Consider the following 21,690-nt stretch of genomic DNA (forward strand, 5'->3'; position numbering starts at 1 on the left):
TCAAATCATAGCTTTAGACAAGTCAACAACGGTTTAGATCAATTTTAAGAGTTTTTTTTTTTGGTTTAGACTGTCCAACATCGAATTTTGGTCTTAAATTAACGGTCTTAAACTCTTAATACATTATCATCATCGCTTTATATGATTTTGTTAATGCAGAAGAATTGTATGATTACTCGTCTATCCCCTAATGCATAGAACTCGATGTGCAACAAGTGGCTTACTCTAAAAGTGAATATCAATAACACTTAATTGAACAATATAATCGGGTACCGACAAGTGCTCTTAATCCAAGACAAAACACCAAGTTCCCACAAAGTTTGGAGAAACACACTCTCTTCCTCAGGCCTAATAAAGAAACACAACTCAAACTCGCAATATAAAAACCAAAAGCCACCAAATTTTTTAAAAAGGTCATCAAGGGATTCACAACAATGTCTTCTTCACTTACAATCTTCTTCTTCTTTGCTTCCACATTCCTCTACTCTTCATCAAATTCATTCAACATCACTAACATCTTAAACGAGCATGATGATTTCTCAACTTTCAACCAGCTTCTCTCCGAAACTCAGCTCGCTTCTACCATCAACAAACGTCAAACCATAACCGTCCTCGTGGTTTCCAACGGCGCACTCTCTTCTATCTCCGGCCAACCAACCGCCGTTATCAAGAAAATCCTTAGCCTCCACATCGTTTTAGATTACTATGACCAGAAGAAACTCAAGAATCTGAGCAAGAAATCAGTACTCCTCACCACTCTTTTCCAATCTAGCGGCCTAGCCAGAGGCCAGCAAGGGTTCTTGAACGCAACCGTTACGAAAGACGGAGACGTGGCGTTTGGATCTGCGGTTCCTGGGTCTAGCCTTGATGCTCAGCTTCAAGACACTGTAGCGTCACTACCATTTAACATCTCGGTGCTTCATATTAGTAGTGCTATAATGATTGATGTTAAAGGTGATAATGCACCTACTGCTTCTCCTTTGTCACCGGTATCATCTCCACCGCGCCCTGCAGAATCACCTAAGGATGATGGTCATGATTTTGACGAGCCACCATCCTCTGCTCCTGATGCTGCTGCTGATGGACCTTCCGAAAACGCCGGCTCAGCCAATGGAGTTTCAAGGATCGATTCTCAGCCTGCGTTCACGTTTCCGCTGTTGATGTCTTCCATTTGGTGGTTCATGGCTTGACTTCGATGAGAAGCAGAGTGCAAAGAACTAAACAGATCAGTTCAGGTTGTGGAAGGAAAGCCAAAAAAAAAAACGATACAACAGACGCAGCTCGGGTGGCTGCAAAAACGAGAACACTAAAAGACTAAGCTTGACGAGTTCTACGAGGAAAATAAATTGATTGATACAATAAAGATGTTAAAAATTGTAAAACTCAAAAATTGTCGGATATCATCTTTACTTAAGTTGAAGATACCAATGTTATAAAACACAAACTGCAAGTTTTTGTTACTCAATGGTGCCTCGTTGTTTTGTTGCATTACATAAAATCGACGACACAGAGAAAGGAAAAAAAAACATGTACTCTAGACGAAACTAGATTATAGATATTTATTACTTTTTAGCTATGAAAGGCAAAAAGCAACCCAAGAACAGGAAGCACATTCATATCCATGTCTCTCCACAAACCCTAACAACGAAACCCAACAAGTCTTCAAGCAAGACAAGGAAACAAAACTCAAGGACTATACATGTCGACTGGCTTTAAAGAAAGCTTTGATTAAAAGCAGAAAAACTTTAAAAATGCAGCAAGTAAAATTGTTCCTTTCCCGAGTCAGTGGTGAAGTCCGTTTCCATTGCTATAGACATTGCCGTTCTGATGAACTTTCCCCATTGCAGATCCATTGGCTACTCCATTTTTCGAAACTATGTTCACCTTGCCACCTGTTTGCAAAACTGATTCTAGACACCCAGACGCTGCTGCGATAAGACCTGTTGTATCAAAGTGTTTCTTAGTAAGCCACAACACCATTACCACAGATTCTTGCTCAAAAAAGCTATCAAACTATAACCCAGAATTTACCTAGAAACAATGCAGAAGGTTTCCCAGGTCTGGACTTGAATTCAGGATGGAACTGAGCACCCACAAAGTATGGATGACTTGGTAGTTCTACAATCTGCACACCAAACCAGTAGAATAATGAAGCACAACATCACAAATGCATTCATATATTGTTCCAAGCTCACATTGAGTCACACATTAAACAGGTTCTCCACGAGCATATTACCTCCATACGACGCCCAGTCTCATCTTTCCCAACAAAGGAGAGGCCAGCCTTCTCAATTTCAGATATCATATCTGGATTTACCTGCCAAAATTTAATATATTTCACGTTCAACGACTTAAGAGAAAACTCAAAGGAAAAGAACATGTAAAATAGAAGAAGCTGAAATATTACCTCATATCTGTGCCGGTGTCGCTCATCAACAAACTTTGCATTACCGTACCTGAATGTAGAAGAAGAAGTTATATAGGTTTTGTACCTGAATGTGCTACTGTGTCTTAAATGAGTTATGTGCTTACAGCTTGGCAGACTTGCAATCAGCAACCTGGAAGTAAGTCCTCCTTGACCCTAAGCGCATTGTGCCCCCCATATGAGTTGTGGATCCCTATAAAGAGATTGAACAAGTATAAGTACATACTCAATACATGAAAAGCATGTAATTAATCAAATGAGAGGGACAGATGGTCTAGTACTTCTGGCATAAATATGATGCAAGGGCTTGAAGTTTCTGGTTCAAACTCTGTGCTGTTTGCATCATGAAAACCGAGAATGGAGCGGGCAAATTCAACAACAGCCAGCTGCATTCCCAGGCATATGCCAAGGAAAGGAACTTGATTTTCACGGGCGTACTTTGTAGCAAGTATCTTCCCTTGCACTCCTCGATCACCAAACCCTCCTGGTACTAGGATACCATCAGCACCCTGCAACAACGGAAGTGATGAGTCAAACATATTTACCGAATTGGTTTGTCAGGCTCCATTAAAATTAACCTACCTTCAAAAGATCCCATGCAGCTTTATGGACATCTGGCGCCTGCAAGTCATACAAAAGCCCATGAGACTAAATACATTGGTCGTACCCTGAGAGAAACTAAAACCAGACTCACCTCCTGTGCAGTTATCTCTTCAAGGTCACTGGCTGCAACCCACTCTATGACAAGCTTCTTGTGACATGCAACAGAAGCATGCAAAAGGGCCTGCAGTGAAAAGGGCGCCACACAAATCCCATTTTGTAAGAATCCTCAATATAAGACACAGTTGTTATAAAGAAGTGAAGTATAAACTAAAGGTTGGGATTATAAAATGCATAACAATATTTGGTTTGTATAAGAACACAGAGATCCAATTACCTTCAACACAGAAAGGTAAGAATCAGTAAGGCCAGTGTACTTGCCAACCATAGCTATTCTCACCTGAAAGAGAAGACCATCGATGAACAATGGTTTTGATTATATAGACACGCTGGCATCAAAAAATTATTTAGAAAAAGCTGACTAACAGGATCTTGCAGTGTGTCATAAATTTTAGTCCTCGCAGTCCATTCTGCCAAGTCTGGCTTTACAGCATTACTGCAGAAGAAGCAAATGTCAAACGGCTAGATATAAAATCATCACAGACAAGCTTAAAGTGTGGAGCCTAGAGCAAAATAAAATTTACACTCAGAGAAAAAAAAAAAGGAAAAAGATGGTTCATAAACAAACCTAAGGTTCAACTCTTTTAGGATGGCTTCGTGAGCCTTTTGATCCTGTTGAAGAGAAGTTAACACCAAAAAGAATGATAAGAAAAAAAAATCAAGCATAGGAACAGGTTCATTTGATTTCGTTAGTTAGAAACTATTCAACCGAAATGTACTTACCCTTAAAAGCAGCGGAACATGCCAAATATTTGGAACATCATAGAGCGTTACTATATTCACTTCCTGGGAAACCATAGAAAAGCAGACAGAATTTTTACTCGGACAGAGGTCTTTTGATGAGAGATCTGACCTCCCTGCTCTAAGATGAGCAATTAAAAACCAGAAATTCAACAACATATACCGGCACATGGCAAAATTGAGATAGTTTTGTCTTGACATTTTCTTCAAGTGCCTGTTAGAAAACAAGAACTGATAAGATTAAAAACCAAAATCCATAGCTAATATCAACACAAAAGGCACATGAAATTATAGGAGCGCCCATTACCTTTGTGCTGCGACATGCTAGGATATTTGGTGTCAAACCAAGGCTCCTGAGTCCTCGCACACTATGCTGGGTTGGCTTCGTCTTCTGCAATATAGATGTTCATATCTCTGTTATTACAAACTAATAAAATAGAACCTCCGTGGAAGATATCAACTATATAGGCATTACCTGTTCACCAACAACACTGAGAACAGGCACAAGGCTGACATGAACCAAGCAGAAATTACCAGGCCCTAAGAACAAAAGACAGATGTGATGATAGAGCCGATAAGCAATAGCCTAGGAAAATTACTGAAACTTCAAAAGTTTATATAAATTAGAGCACGGCTCACCAACTTTATACGAGAATTGACCAAGGGCCTCAATAAAGGGCATAGATTCAATATCACCTGTAGAGAACAAAGATTAATAAAAGCCACTCTTCTGAGCAATTATCAGGAAATGTAATATAATCCAACAAACAGTACCTATAGTCCCGCCTAATTCGATGACACAGACATCAGGAGGACCTTCCTTCCCATCCACAGGTACATTAGCGACACGCTCAATCCACTCTTGGATTGCGTCAGTAACATGAGGAACCACCTTCAATAAAGTTAAAAACTTTGTTCAAACACTGAATCAACTTAGAACCAGAGGAAATTAAGTAAGAGCACACGTTCATAATGTCTGAACCTGTACAGTTCTTCCGAGGTAGTCCCCCTTCCTTTCCTTGTCAATGACTGACTGCAAAAATGAGGGTACAAAAAAATGTAACCTGGTTCTAAGATGAGATAACTATAGAGGTAATACACATACCTGGTATATCTTTCCAGTTGTTATATTGTTGTCACGGGTCAATGTACTGTCTAAAAATCGTTCATAGTTTCCAAGGTCCAAGTCCACCTGAAAGAAGTCACAATGCATCAGTTTGAGGAACAAAACTCGAGATGATTAGAAAATACATCACAGAATCACAATACGACATACCTCTCCACCATCATCCAATACAAATACTTCTCCATGCTCAAATGGAGACATTGTTCCAGCATCAGTATTAAGATAAGGATCTGCATAAGGAATGTAAGTAACTGTGAACAAAGGATCACATAGCCACAAATTTACTCAAATTGCTGCGCAATACAAGCCGTTACACAACAAAAGGTGCCACTTTGGCCGGATTATTGGTCGGAGAGGATCAATCCAGAGTGTTGCATGCAATCCAAAGTGAAAACAAAGGCAAGAATCTCACCAATTTTGATGGAAGTAACACGAAGACCACATGCTTGAAGAAGAAGTCCAATGCTACTAGCAGTGACACCTTTGCCAAGACCACTCACCACTCCTCCTGTCACCAAAACGTACTTCATAATCGTTTGTCTCTGCTTCTTCTTCTTCTTCACCTAAATCATTAAGAACACAGAACACGGTAAGCAAAGATAAGACTTTGAGACGAGTTATATCTTGCTCACAAAGAGGAGATTCTTGGGTATAGAGTCAAAAACAAGAAAGTGAGAAGAAGAAATTTACGAATTCTACCTTTCTCTAACAAAAATGGCCTTCTGGATTTTCAAGGCGGCGGCTTATAAGCTATTAACCTGCGAGACCCTCACTCTTATTTAAACCCAAAATTGAAAGCCAAAAATAGATTTTTTTTTTTTGTCCAAAGTTTTTTAATCTCAAAAAAGAAAATAAAATAAAAAGGGACTGAAACGGTAATTTCAGTACCATGGTGAATTTATTTTTCTGCTTACTCAGTTACTTGTGTGTTCCTTGAGAATCTTGAGATTAAATTTAGGGTTTCTGAGTTTTGTTTGTGACACTCGTGCTTGTGTTGTGGAAGGTTGCATAATTTTGGTAAGATAGGCCCAAAAGAGTGTTTTGGATAGAAACTGTGCACATATTTTTAAAATATCCAATCAAAAAGGTATCAAACTTTTTGAGTCCTCCTTTGCTACTTTCTTTCATCATTTGTCGTTATACCATTAATAGAGGCCTTCACATGTTCATCAAATACAAGAAGTCAACAAGTCCATGTTTTCTTCCTTTGCCTCTGTTTCTCATGTCCTCTTCTTCAACTCTTAACTCTTAAGAACAAAAATTGGACCCACTTTTTGATTTAGCAGTTTGCACCGACATGTGTCTTGCTGAAGAAGCATGTTTCATGCTCTGGCTCTCTGTCAAACTGTCACATCTTGTTGATACGTGTTGTTTCATCTTATTGTGGAGATTATTAGGTGTTTACTGATAGTTATTTGCTATCAACAAAATCGCAATGGAAAGTTGGAAACGATATTTACCCAAGAGAACCGGCAGATAAAATGCTCATTAGGATTCATTGAGGAAAGAAGAAGAATGGTGATATTGAAGGCATTAGGAACAATTTTGCCTTTATGAACTCAACTGAGTAAAAGAAGACTCGCTCAACCATTTCTTTTCGTTTTAGGATGATAAAGAGAACTCAGGAGCGACAAGCATTTGAAACGAAACAGATGCACAACATAGCAAGTAAACTAAGATTACAACACGATATCATCTTATCTTATACAAAGCTCGGAAACTCATTGAGTAGTGTCGGTTGCTCCAGCAGCATCGGCTTCTGAAGTGGTCTTAGCCATCACCTCACCTGGAGGAGGATGGTCAAACTTGCATGTTGCCCCGTATTTGCAAGTCCCTGTCTTCATGTAATAAGGGCAATTAAGCGCACCCTGCAACAGTTTTTTGTTTTGTCTATGAGATTAGCACACAAACTCATATCATGCAGGCTTATAATGATACCACTTTATAAGGTACCTCTCTTCTGGGATACCCTGCAAGACTCAGCTTTACATTTGGTTGTTGAGAAGCTTGATTGCTCGTTGCACTTAACCTATCTGCTGGGTGATGGAACCTGCATCTCTCTCCAAACTTGCACTCCCCTGTCTTCATGTAGTACTATAATATTGAAAGATAGGGCTTTTGGTAAAATTCCAACTAACATGTGGGAGAAAAGGCTCAACGATTTCTAAAAGAAACAAGGATACTCACATCACATTCTGATTGTCCAGGTCTTTGGGGATAAGTTGCTGAAAGCGCTCCAAGCTGTAACAAGTTCCACTCTAATTAAACCTCTAGCAACTAAGGAACAGCTTTTGAATATTTCCCACAACATGAATAAACCATATACCGTGGGTTGAGTAAGAGTCTGGTAGAAGGAGGTAGCTGGTGTAACCATCCCAAGGTTTAAATTCGCAGTGTTCGACGAAACTAGAGAATAGTTTATCCCAGTAGCTTGGGGGATAAATGCTGTGCACAAAATCAAAACATCGCACATTATGAGAACTAAGAGATGAAAGTGATATGTTAAAGGTTCTAAGAACCACAAAGATTGACATGATCACAAACCAGTCCTCTCAGGATGATTGTAGCGACAAGTGGCTCCATACTTGCAGCTAATTATGGAAAAGGAAAACAAGTTAGAACGTTAATGTCACCTTCTTTATTTCAAGGTTGTAACCAACGAAATAGTATTATACAACAGATATTCACCTTCCGGTTTTGAGATAGAATGGGCAGTCCACTTCACCCTGCAAAAGCTACAGTCTAATTAGTGAAACTTCATTCTCAGATGTCAGAACAGGTCAGCATACAATGCTATTCATCAGTTCTAAGTATAGTGCCTATAAGATATTAGAAAGTTCACCAATTCTGCCTATAAGATAATAAGTCAGTCTTATGCAAAGTGAAGATGGATTTATTACCGGTCTAACAGGCAGTCCTTTCGAGTTATGATACAATGCTGGGGTAAATGTGACATGCGGATTGTTTGTGGCATCAGGCTCACTGGTTAACCCCACACTGCTACCATTATCCTGACTAGATGATGGTACCTGGATATCCTTTGGATGGTGGAATTTGCATGTTAAACCAAATTTACATTTTCCAGTCTTCATGTAGAACTGATGCAGAGTAGAAACATTGCTAAATTAATAATCAAAATTAGTTTCATATGTAAGAGAATTGACAAAAAAACGGATACGTAAATCAATTATATTTATATCTTACTGTGCACATAGGTTCAGAAGGCCTCTCAGGCAATGCATCTTGGGTTTCAACACTAACCTAAAATAAAGAAGAGCATCAGGCAATGCGCAGCCAAGAAAAAACTAAAGCAGTACATATTACAAGTACAAGATTTTATGCGAGTGTCAGCAGGCAAATACACAACCTAGGGATAAAATCATTTCGAAATGGAAAATTCACTTACTGCAGCCTCTTCTCTCGGATGATTAAATTTGCACCTTGAACCATATTTGCAGCGTTGGGTTTTTATATAGTACTGGACAGCAGTGAAAATAAAAGAAAGATAGTCAGGTCCTCAAGCGAAACAGAAATCAAATAGCTCGAAAAGTTTTCACAAACAGCTTACAGGACAATCTGGTTCTCCTGGTCTCTCAGGGTACTCTTCATTTGGAACAACTGGTGCCTAAATGAAAAGATATTCATAAGAAAAAACAATCATATCATTTTATCATGGAATGCCTAGACAATGAGTATGACGTCTCTTCCAAGTCAAGGAATGAACTGACAAAGGGAAAACAAACACGGTCGCAGAAGTCGGGAAGCTCAAATCTTGAATCACAATAAGATACCATTTGTCATACCTATACTATCATGATAATTTAGTAAATCTATGAACTCGTACACCAAGCAAAAACAATATATATATAGTTACAAAGTAATTAGGCACAAACTCCCGCAGTAGAAAACATATAAGTACATAACAGAATATAGAAAAACGTTATCATAATAATGTAAATATCATATGAGGGCATAAGAAATACGTAGATAGTAATAAACGATCACCTCTTTCCAATCTGGGATTCCGCCCTCAGGAACCCAAATAGGATGATCAAACTTGCAGCTATCTCCAAATTTACATGTTCTTGTTTGCATATAGTGGGTACAATCCTTCTCTCCTGCCCTCTGTGGATATATAGGCAAATGGCTTGTACTCTCCAACTTAGGGCGCTTGGTAAAATAGTCTGTAGTATACCAAGCTTCGGTTTGACCAATTGTATTATGGGCACCCAACAGAGTCGGATAGTAGAGCGCTAAATTACATAATAAACAATAATATACAACGAAATGAGAAGATATATACCGAGTATAAGTATAATTTGAAAATAAATTTGGGGTAATAAATGTACGATACACTACAGCAGAAACCAAAGTATAGCATCAATAGTATCTTTAGTTAAACTTACAGTTAGAAATTATGGCTTACATACAATCATTTTTTAAAGTCTATTGGAAACAATGGAGTTACAACAAAACATAAATCATCAATCAATTCTGCAAAATCACTAAGTGTTACACCAAAAACATTGAGGTCAAATTTAAAAACAATTGTCTTTAGGAAATTCTAAAGCAAGAAAGACTTAATCAAGAACACTAGAATAAGCTATATAGTTTGTAGATGCAATTCGATCTGAATACCTAAGCATCCCCTTAAAGATGATTCTAACTTTCAAGCTTTGCGTTGTTCAAACTCAAAACAAAGCAATTGGCCAAACCAATGCAACCTCTATTTCAGCTAACGAGAAAGCACAGAGGAACACAAAGCAGCATCCTTGTGCTTGACCAAATATAAAACAAAATCATTAAAGCTGATTTTTTTATGCTGCAATTGACGAAACAAACCATCAAAAACACTCATTTTCGCTACAGGACTAGAGAATCACGATGAGCAGATAAAAAGTAAAGCTGAAGTCTTTCAATTTTCAGATTATGCGGCATAGTTTTCAAGCAATAAATAAGAAAATGATGCAGATCCCAGAAATAGTAAGGTAAAATAAAAAGAGCATACCTTCAGAGGTGCGTTTGACACCAGGAGGAAGTGGCTCGACGGCGGAAGCAGCACCGGGAACCTCCACACCAGGTGGCCAAGCTGCTTCCTGATGCTGAAGCAGCTGCGGATACGCCAAATGCGATGCCGTCGTGTTAGGCAAATGGTGGTACATAGCGGAGGACGATGCAAGAGTCCCTGAATAGTTGCTCAAAGCTTCGGATCCATCGCGAGCTAAGAAACGAAACGTGGTATCGGGGTAATAATGGTCAGCAGAAGAACCGTAGAGAGAGGAAAGACCGGTTTTTGGCGGCTGCTGTTGCGGCGGAGGAGCTGGAGATACGGCGGAGGCAGCAGCGTAAGAAGGTTGAAGAGCGTAGCTATACAATTGACGATGTGCCATTCGATTGAAAAGAGAAACCCTAAAGGAAAGCTTTCTACTTTTTGGTGTCAAATTATCAAATTGTTGTGTTTGTGGGGTTTACTTTATTGTTCCAAGTCTAAGCAGCAAAGCAAAGCAAAAACAACCAACCAAAACAGAACAATGATTCTCAGATCCATAAAACTGATTTGACATTACCACTGATTCTCTCTGTTTAATTGCAATTTGCACATTATTAAATTCTCTCTCTTTCTTATCAATACACCAAAAAAAAATATAGTTTTTATAAAGTTGGGAGCTTTTTACATAAGGGAATAAACACTGAAGGTAACTAAGAAACCGAACAAAGCCCCTGCTATGACTTCAACTTCAGTGTGTCCTATTGATTCTTTCAATGGAGGAGCAACCTCTTCACTGATCTCGTCTGATTGCAATGCCTTATTAGATTCGTTGCCCTTAAAACTCATTACTTCACTTCTACGAGCATTAGCTGTTAGTTTGTTCAACACTTTCGCATGTTTCCCAACTTCTCTCCTCACCCCCTGCAATGGTACAATCAATGAGATATGTTGAGACTTCAATTCAAAAGCCAGCCCTAAGCTTTTCTCTAGAGACCATTTGACCAATGGACTTTTAGATCATACTTGTTATAATGCAAGTTCGAATTTTGGTGAAAAGGGGTAAATAATTACCTGGGCATCATACATGATAAGGCCAGCATAAACCACAGTAAGACCAAAAATGGAGTCAGCAAATCCCCTGAAGCCAAACCATATTCAGGAAATTGCATAAGCTGAATATATATATCGGGGAATTGAGAAGAGAGCTAAATCACCTTTCAAAAGCAATTGCAGTTGCTGCGGCCACAACTGACTGATTTCTCAAGAATCAGGCCAAAATGTCAGAGAAGTAGACAAACACGATTATCAGAGGAAACAAGAAGAAAAAAGAAGAAGATAAGCTTACGGAAGAATGTGTTGAAGGGAAACCTCCAGCTTGAAAGACACTTCTAAAGTCCAGATTTTTCCCATACAAAACCACAGAAGTGAATGGCTTTGAGAGCTGCCCAATCGCAGCAGAAGTCCCAGCAGCTATGAGTACCTTCACGCCGGTGAAATCATAAGCCTAAGTGACGATGACCCTCCAAAAAAAGGGACGAAAGAGGAGAAAAGGCGAAACCTTGTTGTGGATGACCTCGGCGATATCTTGGAATCCAACATTGACAACGCACGAAGTGAGACGAGGTGGCTTCTTTGGGCAGCTTGAAAGATTGAATTTGGAGTTGGAGAAGGAGAAATAGAGATCATTGGCGTTATAAGACACAAAACAGTGCTTCAACATCTCTGTGCAAACGAAAGAGCTTGAGGATTACTTTGGTCGGGGGATGACGATAAGAAGGGGGCAGCGAGAAATTTGGAACCAATGGTTCTGACGCTCTGTTATGTCCAGAAGAGTGTTGTCTCTTGGGACATTTTAATTGACTCAAAGATGCTTTTGTGGATTTTTTCAATGACAACAGAAAACCTGCTTTAACTCTATTAGTAAAACTCATGGAATCTTTGTCTCTTAAATCAAGTCATTTGTTCTTCTTTTATAAATCACAATTTGTATTCGTCAAAAATTAAAGAATATGAACAAAAAGAAACATATAGAAACTTTCAGCTCGTGGAGTTTAAGTCTAAAAGTACTCGAAATCTATATACGCTGTATCATCCGTGGGACCAGCAGCACAGGCGACCAGAGGCTCCGGCTTAATTGAGTTACAGTGATCACCAACTCCATGGCTCTTTGCCTTCCCTCTAGCGGCCGCGTACGGTCCCAAGTCCACGGGGTCGGGAATGTGAGGAGGGGAAGCACTACGCACTAGAGCCCAATTAACTCCTTCAAAGAAAGGGTGTTGCTTTATCTCTGTGGCTCCCCGTGTGTAAGCGATCCTTCTGTGAGGATCCTTCACTAGAAGTCCACGGATGAGATCACGTGCCGCTGAGCTCACATGCGGGGTATCCGGGAACTTCAGCGGCTGACCCACTACATTGTGCAGCGTGGCTCTGTTTCCCTGCCCCTTGAACGGGGTGGTCCCATGGAGGAGCTCATAAAGGAAGATCCCGAATGTCCACCAGTCCACAGCGCTGCCATGTCCCTCGCCACGAATGATCTCTGGAGCCAGGTACTCGTGTGTGCCCACAAAGGACATTGACCGCACATCTGTTGGCTCTGCCATGAGCTCCGGCATAGAGAGGCCACCGAGGCCGGAATCTGATTTGGCTTTACGAGTTTTCTTGGAAGGGAGGAGGCGGGGGAGAAAGGCGGATGGATGCATGCAGCCATTGACAGCAAACTCCTCGTTGAGGATAGCACCTCCTCCGCTGCAGACTGAGGAGGACTTAACGAGGGTCGGATTAAAGGTGCAACGGAGGGAGAGGTCAAAGTCAGAGAGCATTATGTGGCCTTCATCTCGAACAAGGATGTTCTCTGGCTTTAAGTCTCTGTACACAACCCCCAGCATGTGCAGATACTCCAAAGCCAATAGCACTTCAGACGCGTAGAACCTGTCAACAAACTCATCAGAGAAGATAACATGTAAGCTCCAAAGCCAAATAAATTGAATGTTATCTCTAACCTCGCGGCCTCTTCTGTGAAACGCCTGCTGGGTTGCTTCTGTCTGAGTGAATGGAGATTTCCACCGCTGCAGAACTCCATGACCAAACAGTAGAATTTATCGGTCTCAAAGTAAGAATAGAGAGTCGGCAAGAAAGGATGATCAAGCAGGGATAGGATTTCTCTTTCGGTCTGTGCCCTCAGCAACTTGTTTCTGCTGGCCAAAGAGGCCTTATCCATCACCTTCATCGCAAAAACCGCATTTGTCCCTCGCAGGTCTGCAAGATAAACGCTGCCTATATCCCCGTACCCTAGACGTTTCAGAAGCCTGAAGTTATCGAGACCTATTTGAGGGCCTTTTGAAGCGATTGAGTTAATGGCGTCCCACCTCACGTCCCCTCCCGTGTGAGGCTTGAAAGGTGTAGCTGATGGACCCACCAAGTTATCACCATATGCATAGTCCCCATTATGTCTAGGGGCTCTCTTGTTGTCTGGGGACTTAGTCCTGTGGTGGTGATGATTTCTGGCGCTTGGGGAGTATGTTTCAGATGTGGTTAAAGGAACAATCTTTTTGGGATCATAATGAAGATTTTTAGGAGCATTCTTCCGCATTGCTAAGCTATCACCCTCGCTAGAATAGGTGTTATGCTTTAAATCACCCTCGCTATTGGTCCCTCTAGTCGCGGTGGGAGGTTCATGAGACTTTATCGGTTGATGTTTGACGAGAGGATCCATCTTCTTGGGATCGAAATAAGGGTTTCGGGGAACATTGTCTCCTAGTTTAAGTGAAAATGGAGAGAGGCTTGTACGAGGCGACTTAGGTTTTACGATTGGGTCTACCTCCTTGGAGCCAACATTAGCTGTGTTCTTCTTGGAAGCTAAGTCCATTTTCGGAATATCTCCAGGTTGATAATGATTCTTCTTCCGTTATAAAGTAGCTAACCTACATCATCAATAAAAGCACCTTAAGATGTTTTGTGCTATGTAACATGATGACAAAAAAAGCATGGGAAAACATTAAAATCACCTTTTACCTGAAATGATCACGCTTCCTTGCTGATGTAAAAGACAAGCTGAGGATAATCAAACCATGTCAAACCGAAGAAACTGCCACCAGAATCCAAGGGACAAAACATACAAAGAAAGAAGGATAATGCGTCAGAGAAACGAAAAAAAGTGAGAATCTTGAAACAGGTTTGGAAAAAACAAGAATGCGGACCATGTTTAGACAGCATAAGTGTAGGTAGTTCCCATAATGCAAAACTCAAAACTCTAAACAAAAGCCAGTTAATAATAATATGTTTTGCAAGATTCTAATCAAGAAATGAAGAAAGAATTGTCCTGTCTTTGTAAACGTGTAAATCCCCTTAATAGTATCTCAACCTGGAAAAGCAGAGAGAGACAAGAGGAGATGCAAAAGAGATGGAGAGAGGGAAATTTTCTTAGCCTCTCATCCCTCAACGCTTACATTGCCGTCTATTCCTCTCTCTCTCCCAAGTTTTTTTTTTTTTGTGTGTCTAAATTAACCATTTTTTTTTCCTCTTTACCTAAATTGGTTTCATTGACAGAGACATATGTCAACAAATGCAGAGAGACATTGTTAACGAGAGAGATATAGTTACAGTAATAGCTCACCTGGTCTCTCCCTCTTCTTGTGCTTCTGACCAACGGAGAAACTGATGTTTCCAGTTGAATTAATTGTTCTCGACAAGTAGTGGGTTCGAACCGTTGCAACGTTTTCTCGAAAAGGAAGCATTTTTTTCTCCATGGCTCGTGAATTAGGAGTTGCAAAGTGTTTGTCTTTCTCCTCCGATTCCATTGGCTCACGAATAACAGCAACCCAGAAACACGGGAGAGAGGAGATATGCCACCACCGACCGGCGATTTTATGGAGAGATTGGGTTTTACGTTTACTTACTTTTTATTTATTAAGTCTATGGACCTATTTAAGAAGGCCCATTTTAGCTACATTCATCATAAGCCCGTACGAATTTAGGCCCATCTTTGTAAAATAAAGTTCTTGTTAATATTTTTTAACTTAAATGCAAATGTATTTTATTCATTTCTGATAAGAAAAATTGCATTGACATTTTTTTATAACTTGAAGAGAGAATAATTGGACCGTTTTCTTTTCTTGATTAGATGATGAGGAAAAAGAAGGGAAATATGAGTGGTGTTTGTGTATAAGTCAAAGAGATAAATACAAAAATCAATTATAAGATACAGAAATCAATTAGAAGATAGATGATCCGGAAATTAAGCAATGTCGGGGCATGTATGATGTCATGAATACACACATTACAATTTACACCACATCTCCATCATTTCCTTGTACCATACGTCGTCTACACTCTTAATTACCGATTATATAAATACGGTGATTCTTCTTTTGACATGTGTTTGTTCCACACACATCTATAAACCAAAATGCAGTATTATTTAGTCTAGTAAAATATTTACTAATCAAGTGATCATTTCTTCATGTCACACGAATGCTATTAGCTGTTTTTTCTTCTACTTTAGTGTGGACCGATCCGTGATTCGCGGACCAAATCAATATTGGATCTATAACCACACAAAAACAAACATGACTAAATAAAGATCATATAGAATCAGATTTGAGTTCAATACGAACCGCAACCGTTTGGCCCATTGCTGCATCTCTTGTGGTGAGTTGTTTGACGACATAGGTGGGCTCCAACCAAACAATGAGGCGTTTGGTAATAACATGGATTGTGAGACTTTTAATTCAACCAACCAAAATTAGAGTAAGTCCACAACAACGACGGCACCCCCTCATGTGATCCTAAAAAAAGAAATACACTTTCTTTAATTTAGAAATATTCAATTTGGTTTTTTTTTTTTTCGTCAAAATATTCAATTTGGTTTTACGTATCATATCTGGTTTTATGTTTTCTTTGCCTCCTGGCCTGTTCATTTTCACGTTTATCATATAGATGGTTATTAATGACTAGCGAAAAAAATAAATATCGTCATGTGCAGTGGCGGAGCCAGGATTTTTGTTTATAGGGGTCATATATATTATTATTTTTATTTAATTACATATTAATATTAAATAATAGTCTTTCGAAGGGTCTCGTTTCGTTCATATATTTATCTTGATTTATGATATTTTATAGAAATATATGTCAAAACAATTTTGTGAAAAAGGACAAAAAAAACAAGATATCCGATGATACAAAGAAAAAGAATCAATATGTAAAAAAACTATTAGAGAATTGTAATCATTTTTTAGGAAAAAACAAAACAAAAATAGAAAGAAAATTAATGTTGAATGAAAAGTTAAATATGAATGGGGTCAAAGACATAAAATTATGGCATGACATAGGGGTCAACTAGGAAATTTTGTACCAAAATATCTAAAATCATTAGATAATTTACCTTATAATTTCAAAACTTTAAAATGTTATGGGGTCAACTGACCCCCTCCCTCTTAATTGGCTCCGCCCCTGGTCATGTGGCTACTTGCTCGATCGTAATTATTAAGGTAAGTCGTTTTTCTACACTTGCGGCAGAGAACCAACACCGGCCTTTCATGCCTTTATCCTTTTCTCATCTTCTAATTACAGTTGGCCTTCTCATAATAAAATAAAACAGTTCAAGTATTAGCTAGTATAAAATATATACATCTTTGTTGTGGATACACCTTGCTACTTGTTTTTTTATTTTCTTTTTTGATAAACCCTTGTTACTTGTTTTTTGTTTTTTTCTTTTTGATAAATTAAGCCTTGTTACTTGTTAGTGTTACCTACATTTAGTTTTATTTAAATCACCGAAAAGACCCGTGATTAAACCAAATAATGCCTCCTTGTATTATTCAACCCTGTCGAGTTATTATGACAAATTAAAAGAAAAAAATACAGTAGAACGCCGCCATGCATTAGTTGAAGCTACATAACCCATCGAACATATTGATGTTTGAATCACAGTGCACAATTTACAATATTGGTAATAAAATAGGGGTCGAGTGGACCATTTTAATGCCTATATATTTAGCTTCTTTTTTTTTTTTTTGCAATTGCTATATTATTGAATTAAGATAATGTAAGAAACATTTTGTAAGGCTGTCCATGAAGTCATTAGGGTTGTTATAATTTTTTTTTTCTTTTGTCGTCACCTTAGGGTTTTTATAATCTTATTATTATTGGGTGCAAACTGGCAGTTTGAACTAATCTCCTTTCCTCCAATGTCTTTGTTGTTCGTTTCATATTTCTCGAGCAGTTAGGATTTTCTACTACCTATAGTTTTATTACTTTTATAATCTTAATTTAGAAGTTCGGTGATACCAACTATATATATTACCAAAGATATAAAATAACATAACATTTCACTGTTTGTTCAATATATATACACATGCATAGACGAAGTGATGGGAGATGGTGTTAATCGGTGACACTACGGGTATATACGATAGTGTTACGGATATGATTATGATATCTAATGAGATAAAATTGTTTATAAATTTGAGTTTAAAGAAGACACGAGACAATGTAGCTTGGATTGGAGTTTAACGCAACACAGTGTACACGCATCTCTTTCGATCCGGATAATCCAGGTTATATTTGTCATGTTTTGTGTCTCTTTACAGTTTTTTTAGTTTTAAATTCCAACCGACGATTAAATCTAAGAAATTCTAGAAGAATCCAAGGATGCAAATGACGGCCAATGAGAATATGACAGCTACACATCATACTCTCGCCATTGTCACTTTGACTCTCTGCCCCTCTAGTCCTCACCACGTATAATCCATCCATACATATATTATACCTACCCTCAATCATATCAAACGTATTTTGGTCTTTTGTTTGTTTCTTATAATTTCTGCCGTAAGTGTTACCCTTAATTACGTTTGCAAATATATACATATATATACCTTCGGTTTCCTCCTAGTGGTCTTAAAAAAGTTGAAAAAGGAACCCACGATCATGCAAACTCTAATTTTGTTACTACTAATAATTTGTTGGACCAACCATTTGTAGATATGGTTTCTAAAGAGTTTCTCAAACGAGAAAGTATCTATACTCTTTCGTTTTTCTTTTTCTTTTTGAATTTTAATAGGGGATCTTTAGATCTTAATTAATGGAACTGCTTTTACTAATTACTACTACTAATCTTTAGCGTGATTTTTCATTATTATTCATCTTAAATATTTTTTTAAAATAACATTTTATAAATGTAAATGCCTTGGATTATGTGGTATCTTTGGTAGAACCGCAACAATCTTGTTTTTGAAGGTCTTGCTTTTAGTATCTCTAATTTGATGGTCAAGATTAGTGAGGCTGCGGCTGAATGGTTTCAGGCTCAGGTGGTGGATACTGTGGAGGAAGAAAGTATTCAAAAGGTTGTATCTGCTCAGACCAAGAGATGGCGTCCCCCAGCAAAGCCGTGGCTCAAATGTAATGTAGGTTCTGCTTGGGATCGTGAGAAGTCTACTAGTGGTGCGGCTTGGGTTTTGAGAAACTCAGAAGGTATTGTTCTTCTCCATAGTAGAAGATCCTTTGGGTTTATCTCTTCAAAGAATGAGGCTGAGCTCACTAGTGTTTTATGGGCAATGGAAAGTTTGCATAGTCTTCATGTGCCTAATGTTATCTTTGCGCTGGAGCCAAAGGATCTTGTTGGTGCTATTAATCGACCAGCTGCTTGGCCTAGTTTCAAATATCAGTCGGTAAGGCTTCTTTCTGCCTTAAATCTTATTCCGGCGTGGAGGGTTATGCTTGAAGATAGGAAGGCTAATACTGGTGCCCATCTGATTGCAAAAAGTGTCACAACGGAGGAACGATCTCAATCATATGTAGCGCAAGGCTACCCTTTTTGGTTACAGAGTGTCTTTGAATCTGAAAAATGCATTGCTTTGATGTAATGGTGTTCTCTGTTTCATGATTGTTTTCGTTCCTTTTGTGCTTTTTGGCTTGTTTTTGTGACAAACTCTTTGAGATTTATATATGAATCATTCATACGAAAAAAAAAAAAAAATGTAATTTCAGTTTCGAATTGTAACATAAATTATTGGAGTATCCAATAGTTAAAGTTGTCATAATAAGTGAGAAACTCAATAATTTCAGAACAGATCTCATTATATATCTGTCATTGCTGACTATTACGTTAGCTACATTTCAAAAGGTTTACTTTTGTTTTCTTGTTGAATGAACTAACTAAAAAGACAGAAGAAAAAAAAAAAGTGAAATTAGCTTCCTTAAAATTCTTTGGTTCTGTCTCTTGTGATATTGAGAGAATAAAAGATTGATAGGAAGGAGAGAATTGTGAATATGAGAGAAAGTTTGAAATAGGATAAGGAGTGGTAGAAACCTTTGGTGGTGATGTTGATGTTTGAATGAGAGCACAGTGGTAGTCGGATAAGTAACTGGGAGCCTTAGAAGATCGCTTTGGCCGGGCAAGAGGCAATGAAACTGTAGTGGTTTCCTGTATTACAGTTTCTTGTGAAAGATTGTTACCACTAGAGTGATGTGTAGGATGCAATGAATGTGATGTATGTGAATCAATGACATGATTTTCTGATGATGATGCAGAATCTATAACAGCAGCAGTAGACAGAGGAAGAACACATTTGCTAAAAATATCAGATTTAGGAATAGAATGAATGTCTGTTTTGAATGGAAAATCTTTTTCATGAAAAACTACATTTCTAGAAACAGAAACAAGATTTGTATCCAGATGCAACACTTTATATCCTTTGTATCCTGAAGAATATCCTAAGAAAACACACCTATCAGCTCTAGGACTGAACTTATTGCGATCTTTTTGCAAAGTTGAAACATAGCAAAGACATCCGAATGATCTAAGAAAAGAATATTGAGGCAATTTCTTTGTTAACATCTCATAAGGTGTCTTATTCTTTAACAAAGTAGATGGCATACGATTGATAAGGAAAACAGAGGTTAATATGCAATCACTCCAGTAAGCTAAAGGTATATTTGACTGAAAGAGTAATGATCTAGCCACATTAAGTAAATGCTGATGTTTGCGTTCCACAACAGAATTCTGTTGTGGTGTATAAGGACAAGAATATTGATGAATCATGCCAGATTGTTCAACTATATCAGTAAAAGCTAACTCTGGTGCATTGTCAGTCATTATTGTTTTAACAACAGCATTATATTGAGTTTTAACATATTTAAGGAAAAGAGGAAATTGTTTAGAAACATCACTTTTATTCCTTAGCATATAGATCCAAGTTACACGGGTATGATCATCAACTATAGTGAGAAAGTACCTATAGCCTTCTACAGATTCAACTGTAAAAGGACCCCAAACATCTAAATGGATAAGATCAAATGGGGATGAAGACATGTGATTGTGTGACTCAAAACTTAACCTTTTTTGTTTAGCTAAAGGATAGACTGAACAATGAGACTCAATTAAAGAACTACTTTTAGACATAGAAAGAGTACCAGACAACAATTTTAACTTGTCAGAAGATGGGTGTCCAAGGCGTTGATGCCAGAGATGTCCATCGACAGCCAAGGATCCAGAGAAATGTTGATGAGCAGGAGATGAGAGAGTGTGAGATGAAGATGCATCAAGCTGCAGTATGTAAAGATTATGAAGCAGAAAGCCTCTACCAATCATCAAGCCCTGAATAGACTCCTGAATATAACAAAAATCAGGGAAGAAATGAGCTGATGCTTGACTATGTTTTAATAAGCTGCTAACTGATATGAGATTAAATTTGAAAGAAGGTACATGTAAAACATCATGCAAAACTAGAGATGTAGATAAATGTATTGTGCCAGTGTGTGCTATATCCACTCTAGTTGCATTAGGTAAAGAAACTGTAACACCAGTAACAGTCACAGTTTCATTGAATAAAGCCAAGTCAGAGCAAACGTGACTTGTAGCTCCACTGTCAATTATCCAACTACCCTGAGGAAGATGATTATAGAGAGAAGATAGACATTGATGTTGAAATGTGAGTTTGGTATTTTCAAAACGAAGAGAGGTAGATGGAAAAGAGACAGTACCAGAAGAAGATTGCGGATCCATAATACCATTCTGTGTAACAGAAGCAACTAATGGGAAAGGTGCTTGATTCTCTGAAACTTGAACATGAGTATTCAGTTGTTGTATTAGGGATTGCACATGTTCTTTATTCATCTGACTCACATCCAAATTGGTTGTTGATATAGCCGGATAATTTGAACCAGATGCACCAGTCATGACATTAGCAATTGCATGTGTCGATGGTCTGGGACTAGAGTATTGCGCCCTAGGTTGAAAATTGTTGTTGAATGATGGATTAGGAGGTCTTGATGCAGACTGAACTTGATATCCTCCATTATGAGTCTGATAACCTCCAGAGCTTTTAAATCCTGGTATATATCCTGGAGGATAACCATGGAGTTTAAAGCATTTTTGAATAACATGACCAGTTTGGCCACAATGAGTGCACACTGGTCTTGGTGCTCTAGGTCTGTACTGAGACTGCATTGCAGCATAGACATTGTTATCTAGAGGACCTTGATATACATGTTGACCAGTTTGTACACTTCCATCATAATAACCAGAATAAGGATTCATTGTACTACCAACTGCAGACTGAGAGTTATCCTGAGTATTAAACACCACATTGTCATTCTTAGACATTGGTTTGATATTCTTCTGACGTTCATCCTGAGTGACCATATTGAATACTTCTTCAATAGATGGAATAGGCTTCAACATGAGGATATGCC

The 21,690-nt window shown here is 38.4% G+C and overlaps 5 protein-coding genes across 9 annotated transcripts; 1 reads left to right on the plus strand and 4 right to left on the minus strand.

Moving 5' to 3' along the window:
• Positions 1–109: 109 nt before the first annotated feature.
• Positions 110–1,424, plus strand: LOC9320983 (fasciclin-like arabinogalactan protein 14). Its single transcript, XM_002882739.2, has one exon. The coding sequence runs from the start codon at positions 435–437 to the stop codon at positions 1,188–1,190; it is 756 nt and encodes a 251-aa protein (XP_002882785.1). The 5' UTR covers positions 110–434; the 3' UTR covers positions 1,191–1,424.
• Positions 1,425–1,545: 121 nt separating this feature from the next.
• Positions 1,546–5,786, minus strand: LOC9318852 (CTP synthase). The gene is made up of 22 exons (XM_002884871.2): positions 5,712–5,786; positions 5,425–5,575; positions 5,163–5,242; positions 4,992–5,078; positions 4,869–4,919; positions 4,661–4,778; positions 4,526–4,582; positions 4,362–4,426; positions 4,194–4,277; positions 4,050–4,100; positions 3,869–3,931; positions 3,714–3,757; positions 3,512–3,581; positions 3,363–3,425; positions 3,120–3,209; positions 3,008–3,046; positions 2,707–2,934; positions 2,533–2,618; positions 2,408–2,456; positions 2,237–2,317; positions 2,032–2,125; positions 1,546–1,940 (listed from the first exon to the last, which is right to left on the minus strand). Exons 2-22 carry the CDS (start codon positions 5,540–5,542, stop codon positions 1,783–1,785), a joined length of 1,776 nt encoding a protein of 591 aa, XP_002884917.1. The 5' UTR covers positions 5,543–5,575; positions 5,712–5,786; the 3' UTR covers positions 1,546–1,782.
• Positions 5,787–6,531: 745 nt separating this feature from the next.
• LOC9320984 (zinc finger CCCH domain-containing protein 37) lies at positions 6,532–10,498 on the minus strand. Of its 2 annotated transcripts, none has more exons than XM_002884872.2 (12): positions 10,021–10,498; positions 9,018–9,265; positions 8,581–8,637; positions 8,419–8,490; positions 8,217–8,273; positions 7,913–8,110; positions 7,701–7,738; positions 7,557–7,603; positions 7,339–7,457; positions 7,200–7,253; positions 6,966–7,106; positions 6,532–6,880 (listed from the first exon to the last, which is right to left on the minus strand). In XM_002884872.2, the coding sequence occupies exons 1-12, from the start codon at positions 10,400–10,402 to the stop codon at positions 6,734–6,736; spliced, it is 1,560 nt and encodes a 519-aa protein (XP_002884918.1). In that variant the 5' UTR covers positions 10,403–10,498; the 3' UTR covers positions 6,532–6,733. The 2 variants fall into 2 exon arrangements, with proteins under 2 accessions (XP_002884918.1, XP_020886407.1); XM_021030748.1 differs by having other exon boundaries at positions 7,701–7,747.
• A 67-nt stretch (positions 10,499–10,565) lies between these two features.
• On the minus strand, positions 10,566–11,823 carry LOC9320985 (uncharacterized membrane protein YuiD). The gene is made up of 5 exons (XM_002884873.2): positions 11,561–11,823; positions 11,348–11,482; positions 11,217–11,254; positions 11,074–11,140; positions 10,566–10,923 (listed from the first exon to the last, which is right to left on the minus strand). Exons 1-5 carry the CDS (start codon positions 11,720–11,722, stop codon positions 10,684–10,686), a joined length of 642 nt encoding a protein of 213 aa, XP_002884919.1. The 5' UTR covers positions 11,723–11,823; the 3' UTR covers positions 10,566–10,683.
• An 83-nt stretch (positions 11,824–11,906) lies between these two features.
• Positions 11,907–14,853, minus strand: LOC9320986 (serine/threonine-protein kinase AGC1-5). Of its 4 annotated transcripts, none has more exons than XM_021030747.1 (5): positions 14,615–14,853; positions 14,199–14,526; positions 14,007–14,086; positions 13,002–13,922; positions 11,907–12,930 (listed from the first exon to the last, which is right to left on the minus strand). In XM_021030747.1, the coding sequence occupies exons 4-5, from the start codon at positions 13,865–13,867 to the stop codon at positions 12,060–12,062; spliced, it is 1,737 nt and encodes a 578-aa protein (XP_020886406.1). In that variant the 5' UTR covers positions 13,868–13,922; positions 14,007–14,086; positions 14,199–14,526; positions 14,615–14,853; the 3' UTR covers positions 11,907–12,059. The 4 variants fall into 4 exon arrangements, with proteins under 4 accessions (XP_020886406.1, XP_020886404.1, XP_020886405.1 ...); XM_021030746.1 differs by having other exon boundaries at positions 11,920–12,930; positions 14,014–14,086; XM_021030745.1 differs by lacking the exon at positions 14,199–14,526.
• Positions 14,854–21,690: the final 6,837 nt, after the last annotated feature.

This window comes from Arabidopsis lyrata, assembly GCF_000004255.2.
Source record: "Arabidopsis lyrata subsp. lyrata unplaced genomic scaffold ARALYscaffold_3, whole genome shotgun sequence".
NCBI classification, from domain to species: domain Eukaryota; kingdom Viridiplantae; phylum Streptophyta; class Magnoliopsida; order Brassicales; family Brassicaceae; genus Arabidopsis; species Arabidopsis lyrata.

What these genes read in the sequence shown, in the direction of transcription:
- LOC9320984 (XM_021030748.1), bottom strand. Translation starts at nt 10,402, where the DNA reads ATGGCACATCGTCAATTGTATAGCTACGCTCTTCAACCTTCTTACGCT. An exon ending in ATCCGAGAGAAGAGGCTGCA is followed by an intron (nt 8,274 to 8,418) that starts GTAAGTGAATTT and finishes TCTTTATTTTAG; the next exon opens with GTTAGTGTTGAAACCCAAGA. An exon ending in CAGGGTATCCCAGAAGAGAG is followed by an intron (nt 6,881 to 6,965) that starts GTACCTTATAAA and finishes AAACTGTTGCAG; the next exon opens with GGTGCGCTTAATTGCCCTTA.
- LOC9320985 (XM_002884873.2), bottom strand. Translation starts at nt 11,722, where the DNA reads ATGTTGAAGCACTGTTTTGTGTCTTATAACGCCAATGATCTCTATTTC. An exon ending in TCCCTTCAACACATTCTTCC is followed by an intron (nt 11,255 to 11,347) that starts GTAAGCTTATCT and finishes TTGAGAAATCAG; the next exon opens with TCAGTTGTGGCCGCAGCAAC. An exon ending in TTATCATGTATGATGCCCAG is followed by an intron (nt 10,924 to 11,073) that starts GTAATTATTTAC and finishes GTACCATTGCAG; the next exon opens with GGGGTGAGGAGAGAAGTTGG.
- LOC9318852 (XM_002884871.2), bottom strand. Translation starts at nt 5,542, where the DNA reads ATGAAGTACGTTTTGGTGACAGGAGGAGTGGTGAGTGGTCTTGGCAAA. An exon ending in ATGACACACTGCAAGATCCT is followed by an intron (nt 3,426 to 3,511) that starts GTTAGTCAGCTT and finishes CTTCTCTTTCAG; the next exon opens with GTGAGAATAGCTATGGTTGG. An exon ending in GCATCATATTTATGCCAGAA is followed by an intron (nt 2,619 to 2,706) that starts GTACTAGACCAT and finishes ATCTCTTTATAG; the next exon opens with GGATCCACAACTCATATGGG.
- LOC9320986 (XM_021030745.1), bottom strand. Translation starts at nt 13,867, where the DNA reads ATGGACTTAGCTTCCAAGAAGAACACAGCTAATGTTGGCTCCAAGGAG. An exon ending in TTCACAGAAGAGGCCGCGAG is followed by an intron (nt 12,931 to 13,001) that starts GTTAGAGATAAC and finishes GTTTGTTGACAG; the next exon opens with GTTCTACGCGTCTGAAGTGC.
- LOC9320983 (XM_002882739.2), top strand. Translation starts at nt 435, where the DNA reads ATGTCTTCTTCACTTACAATCTTCTTCTTCTTTGCTTCCACATTCCTC.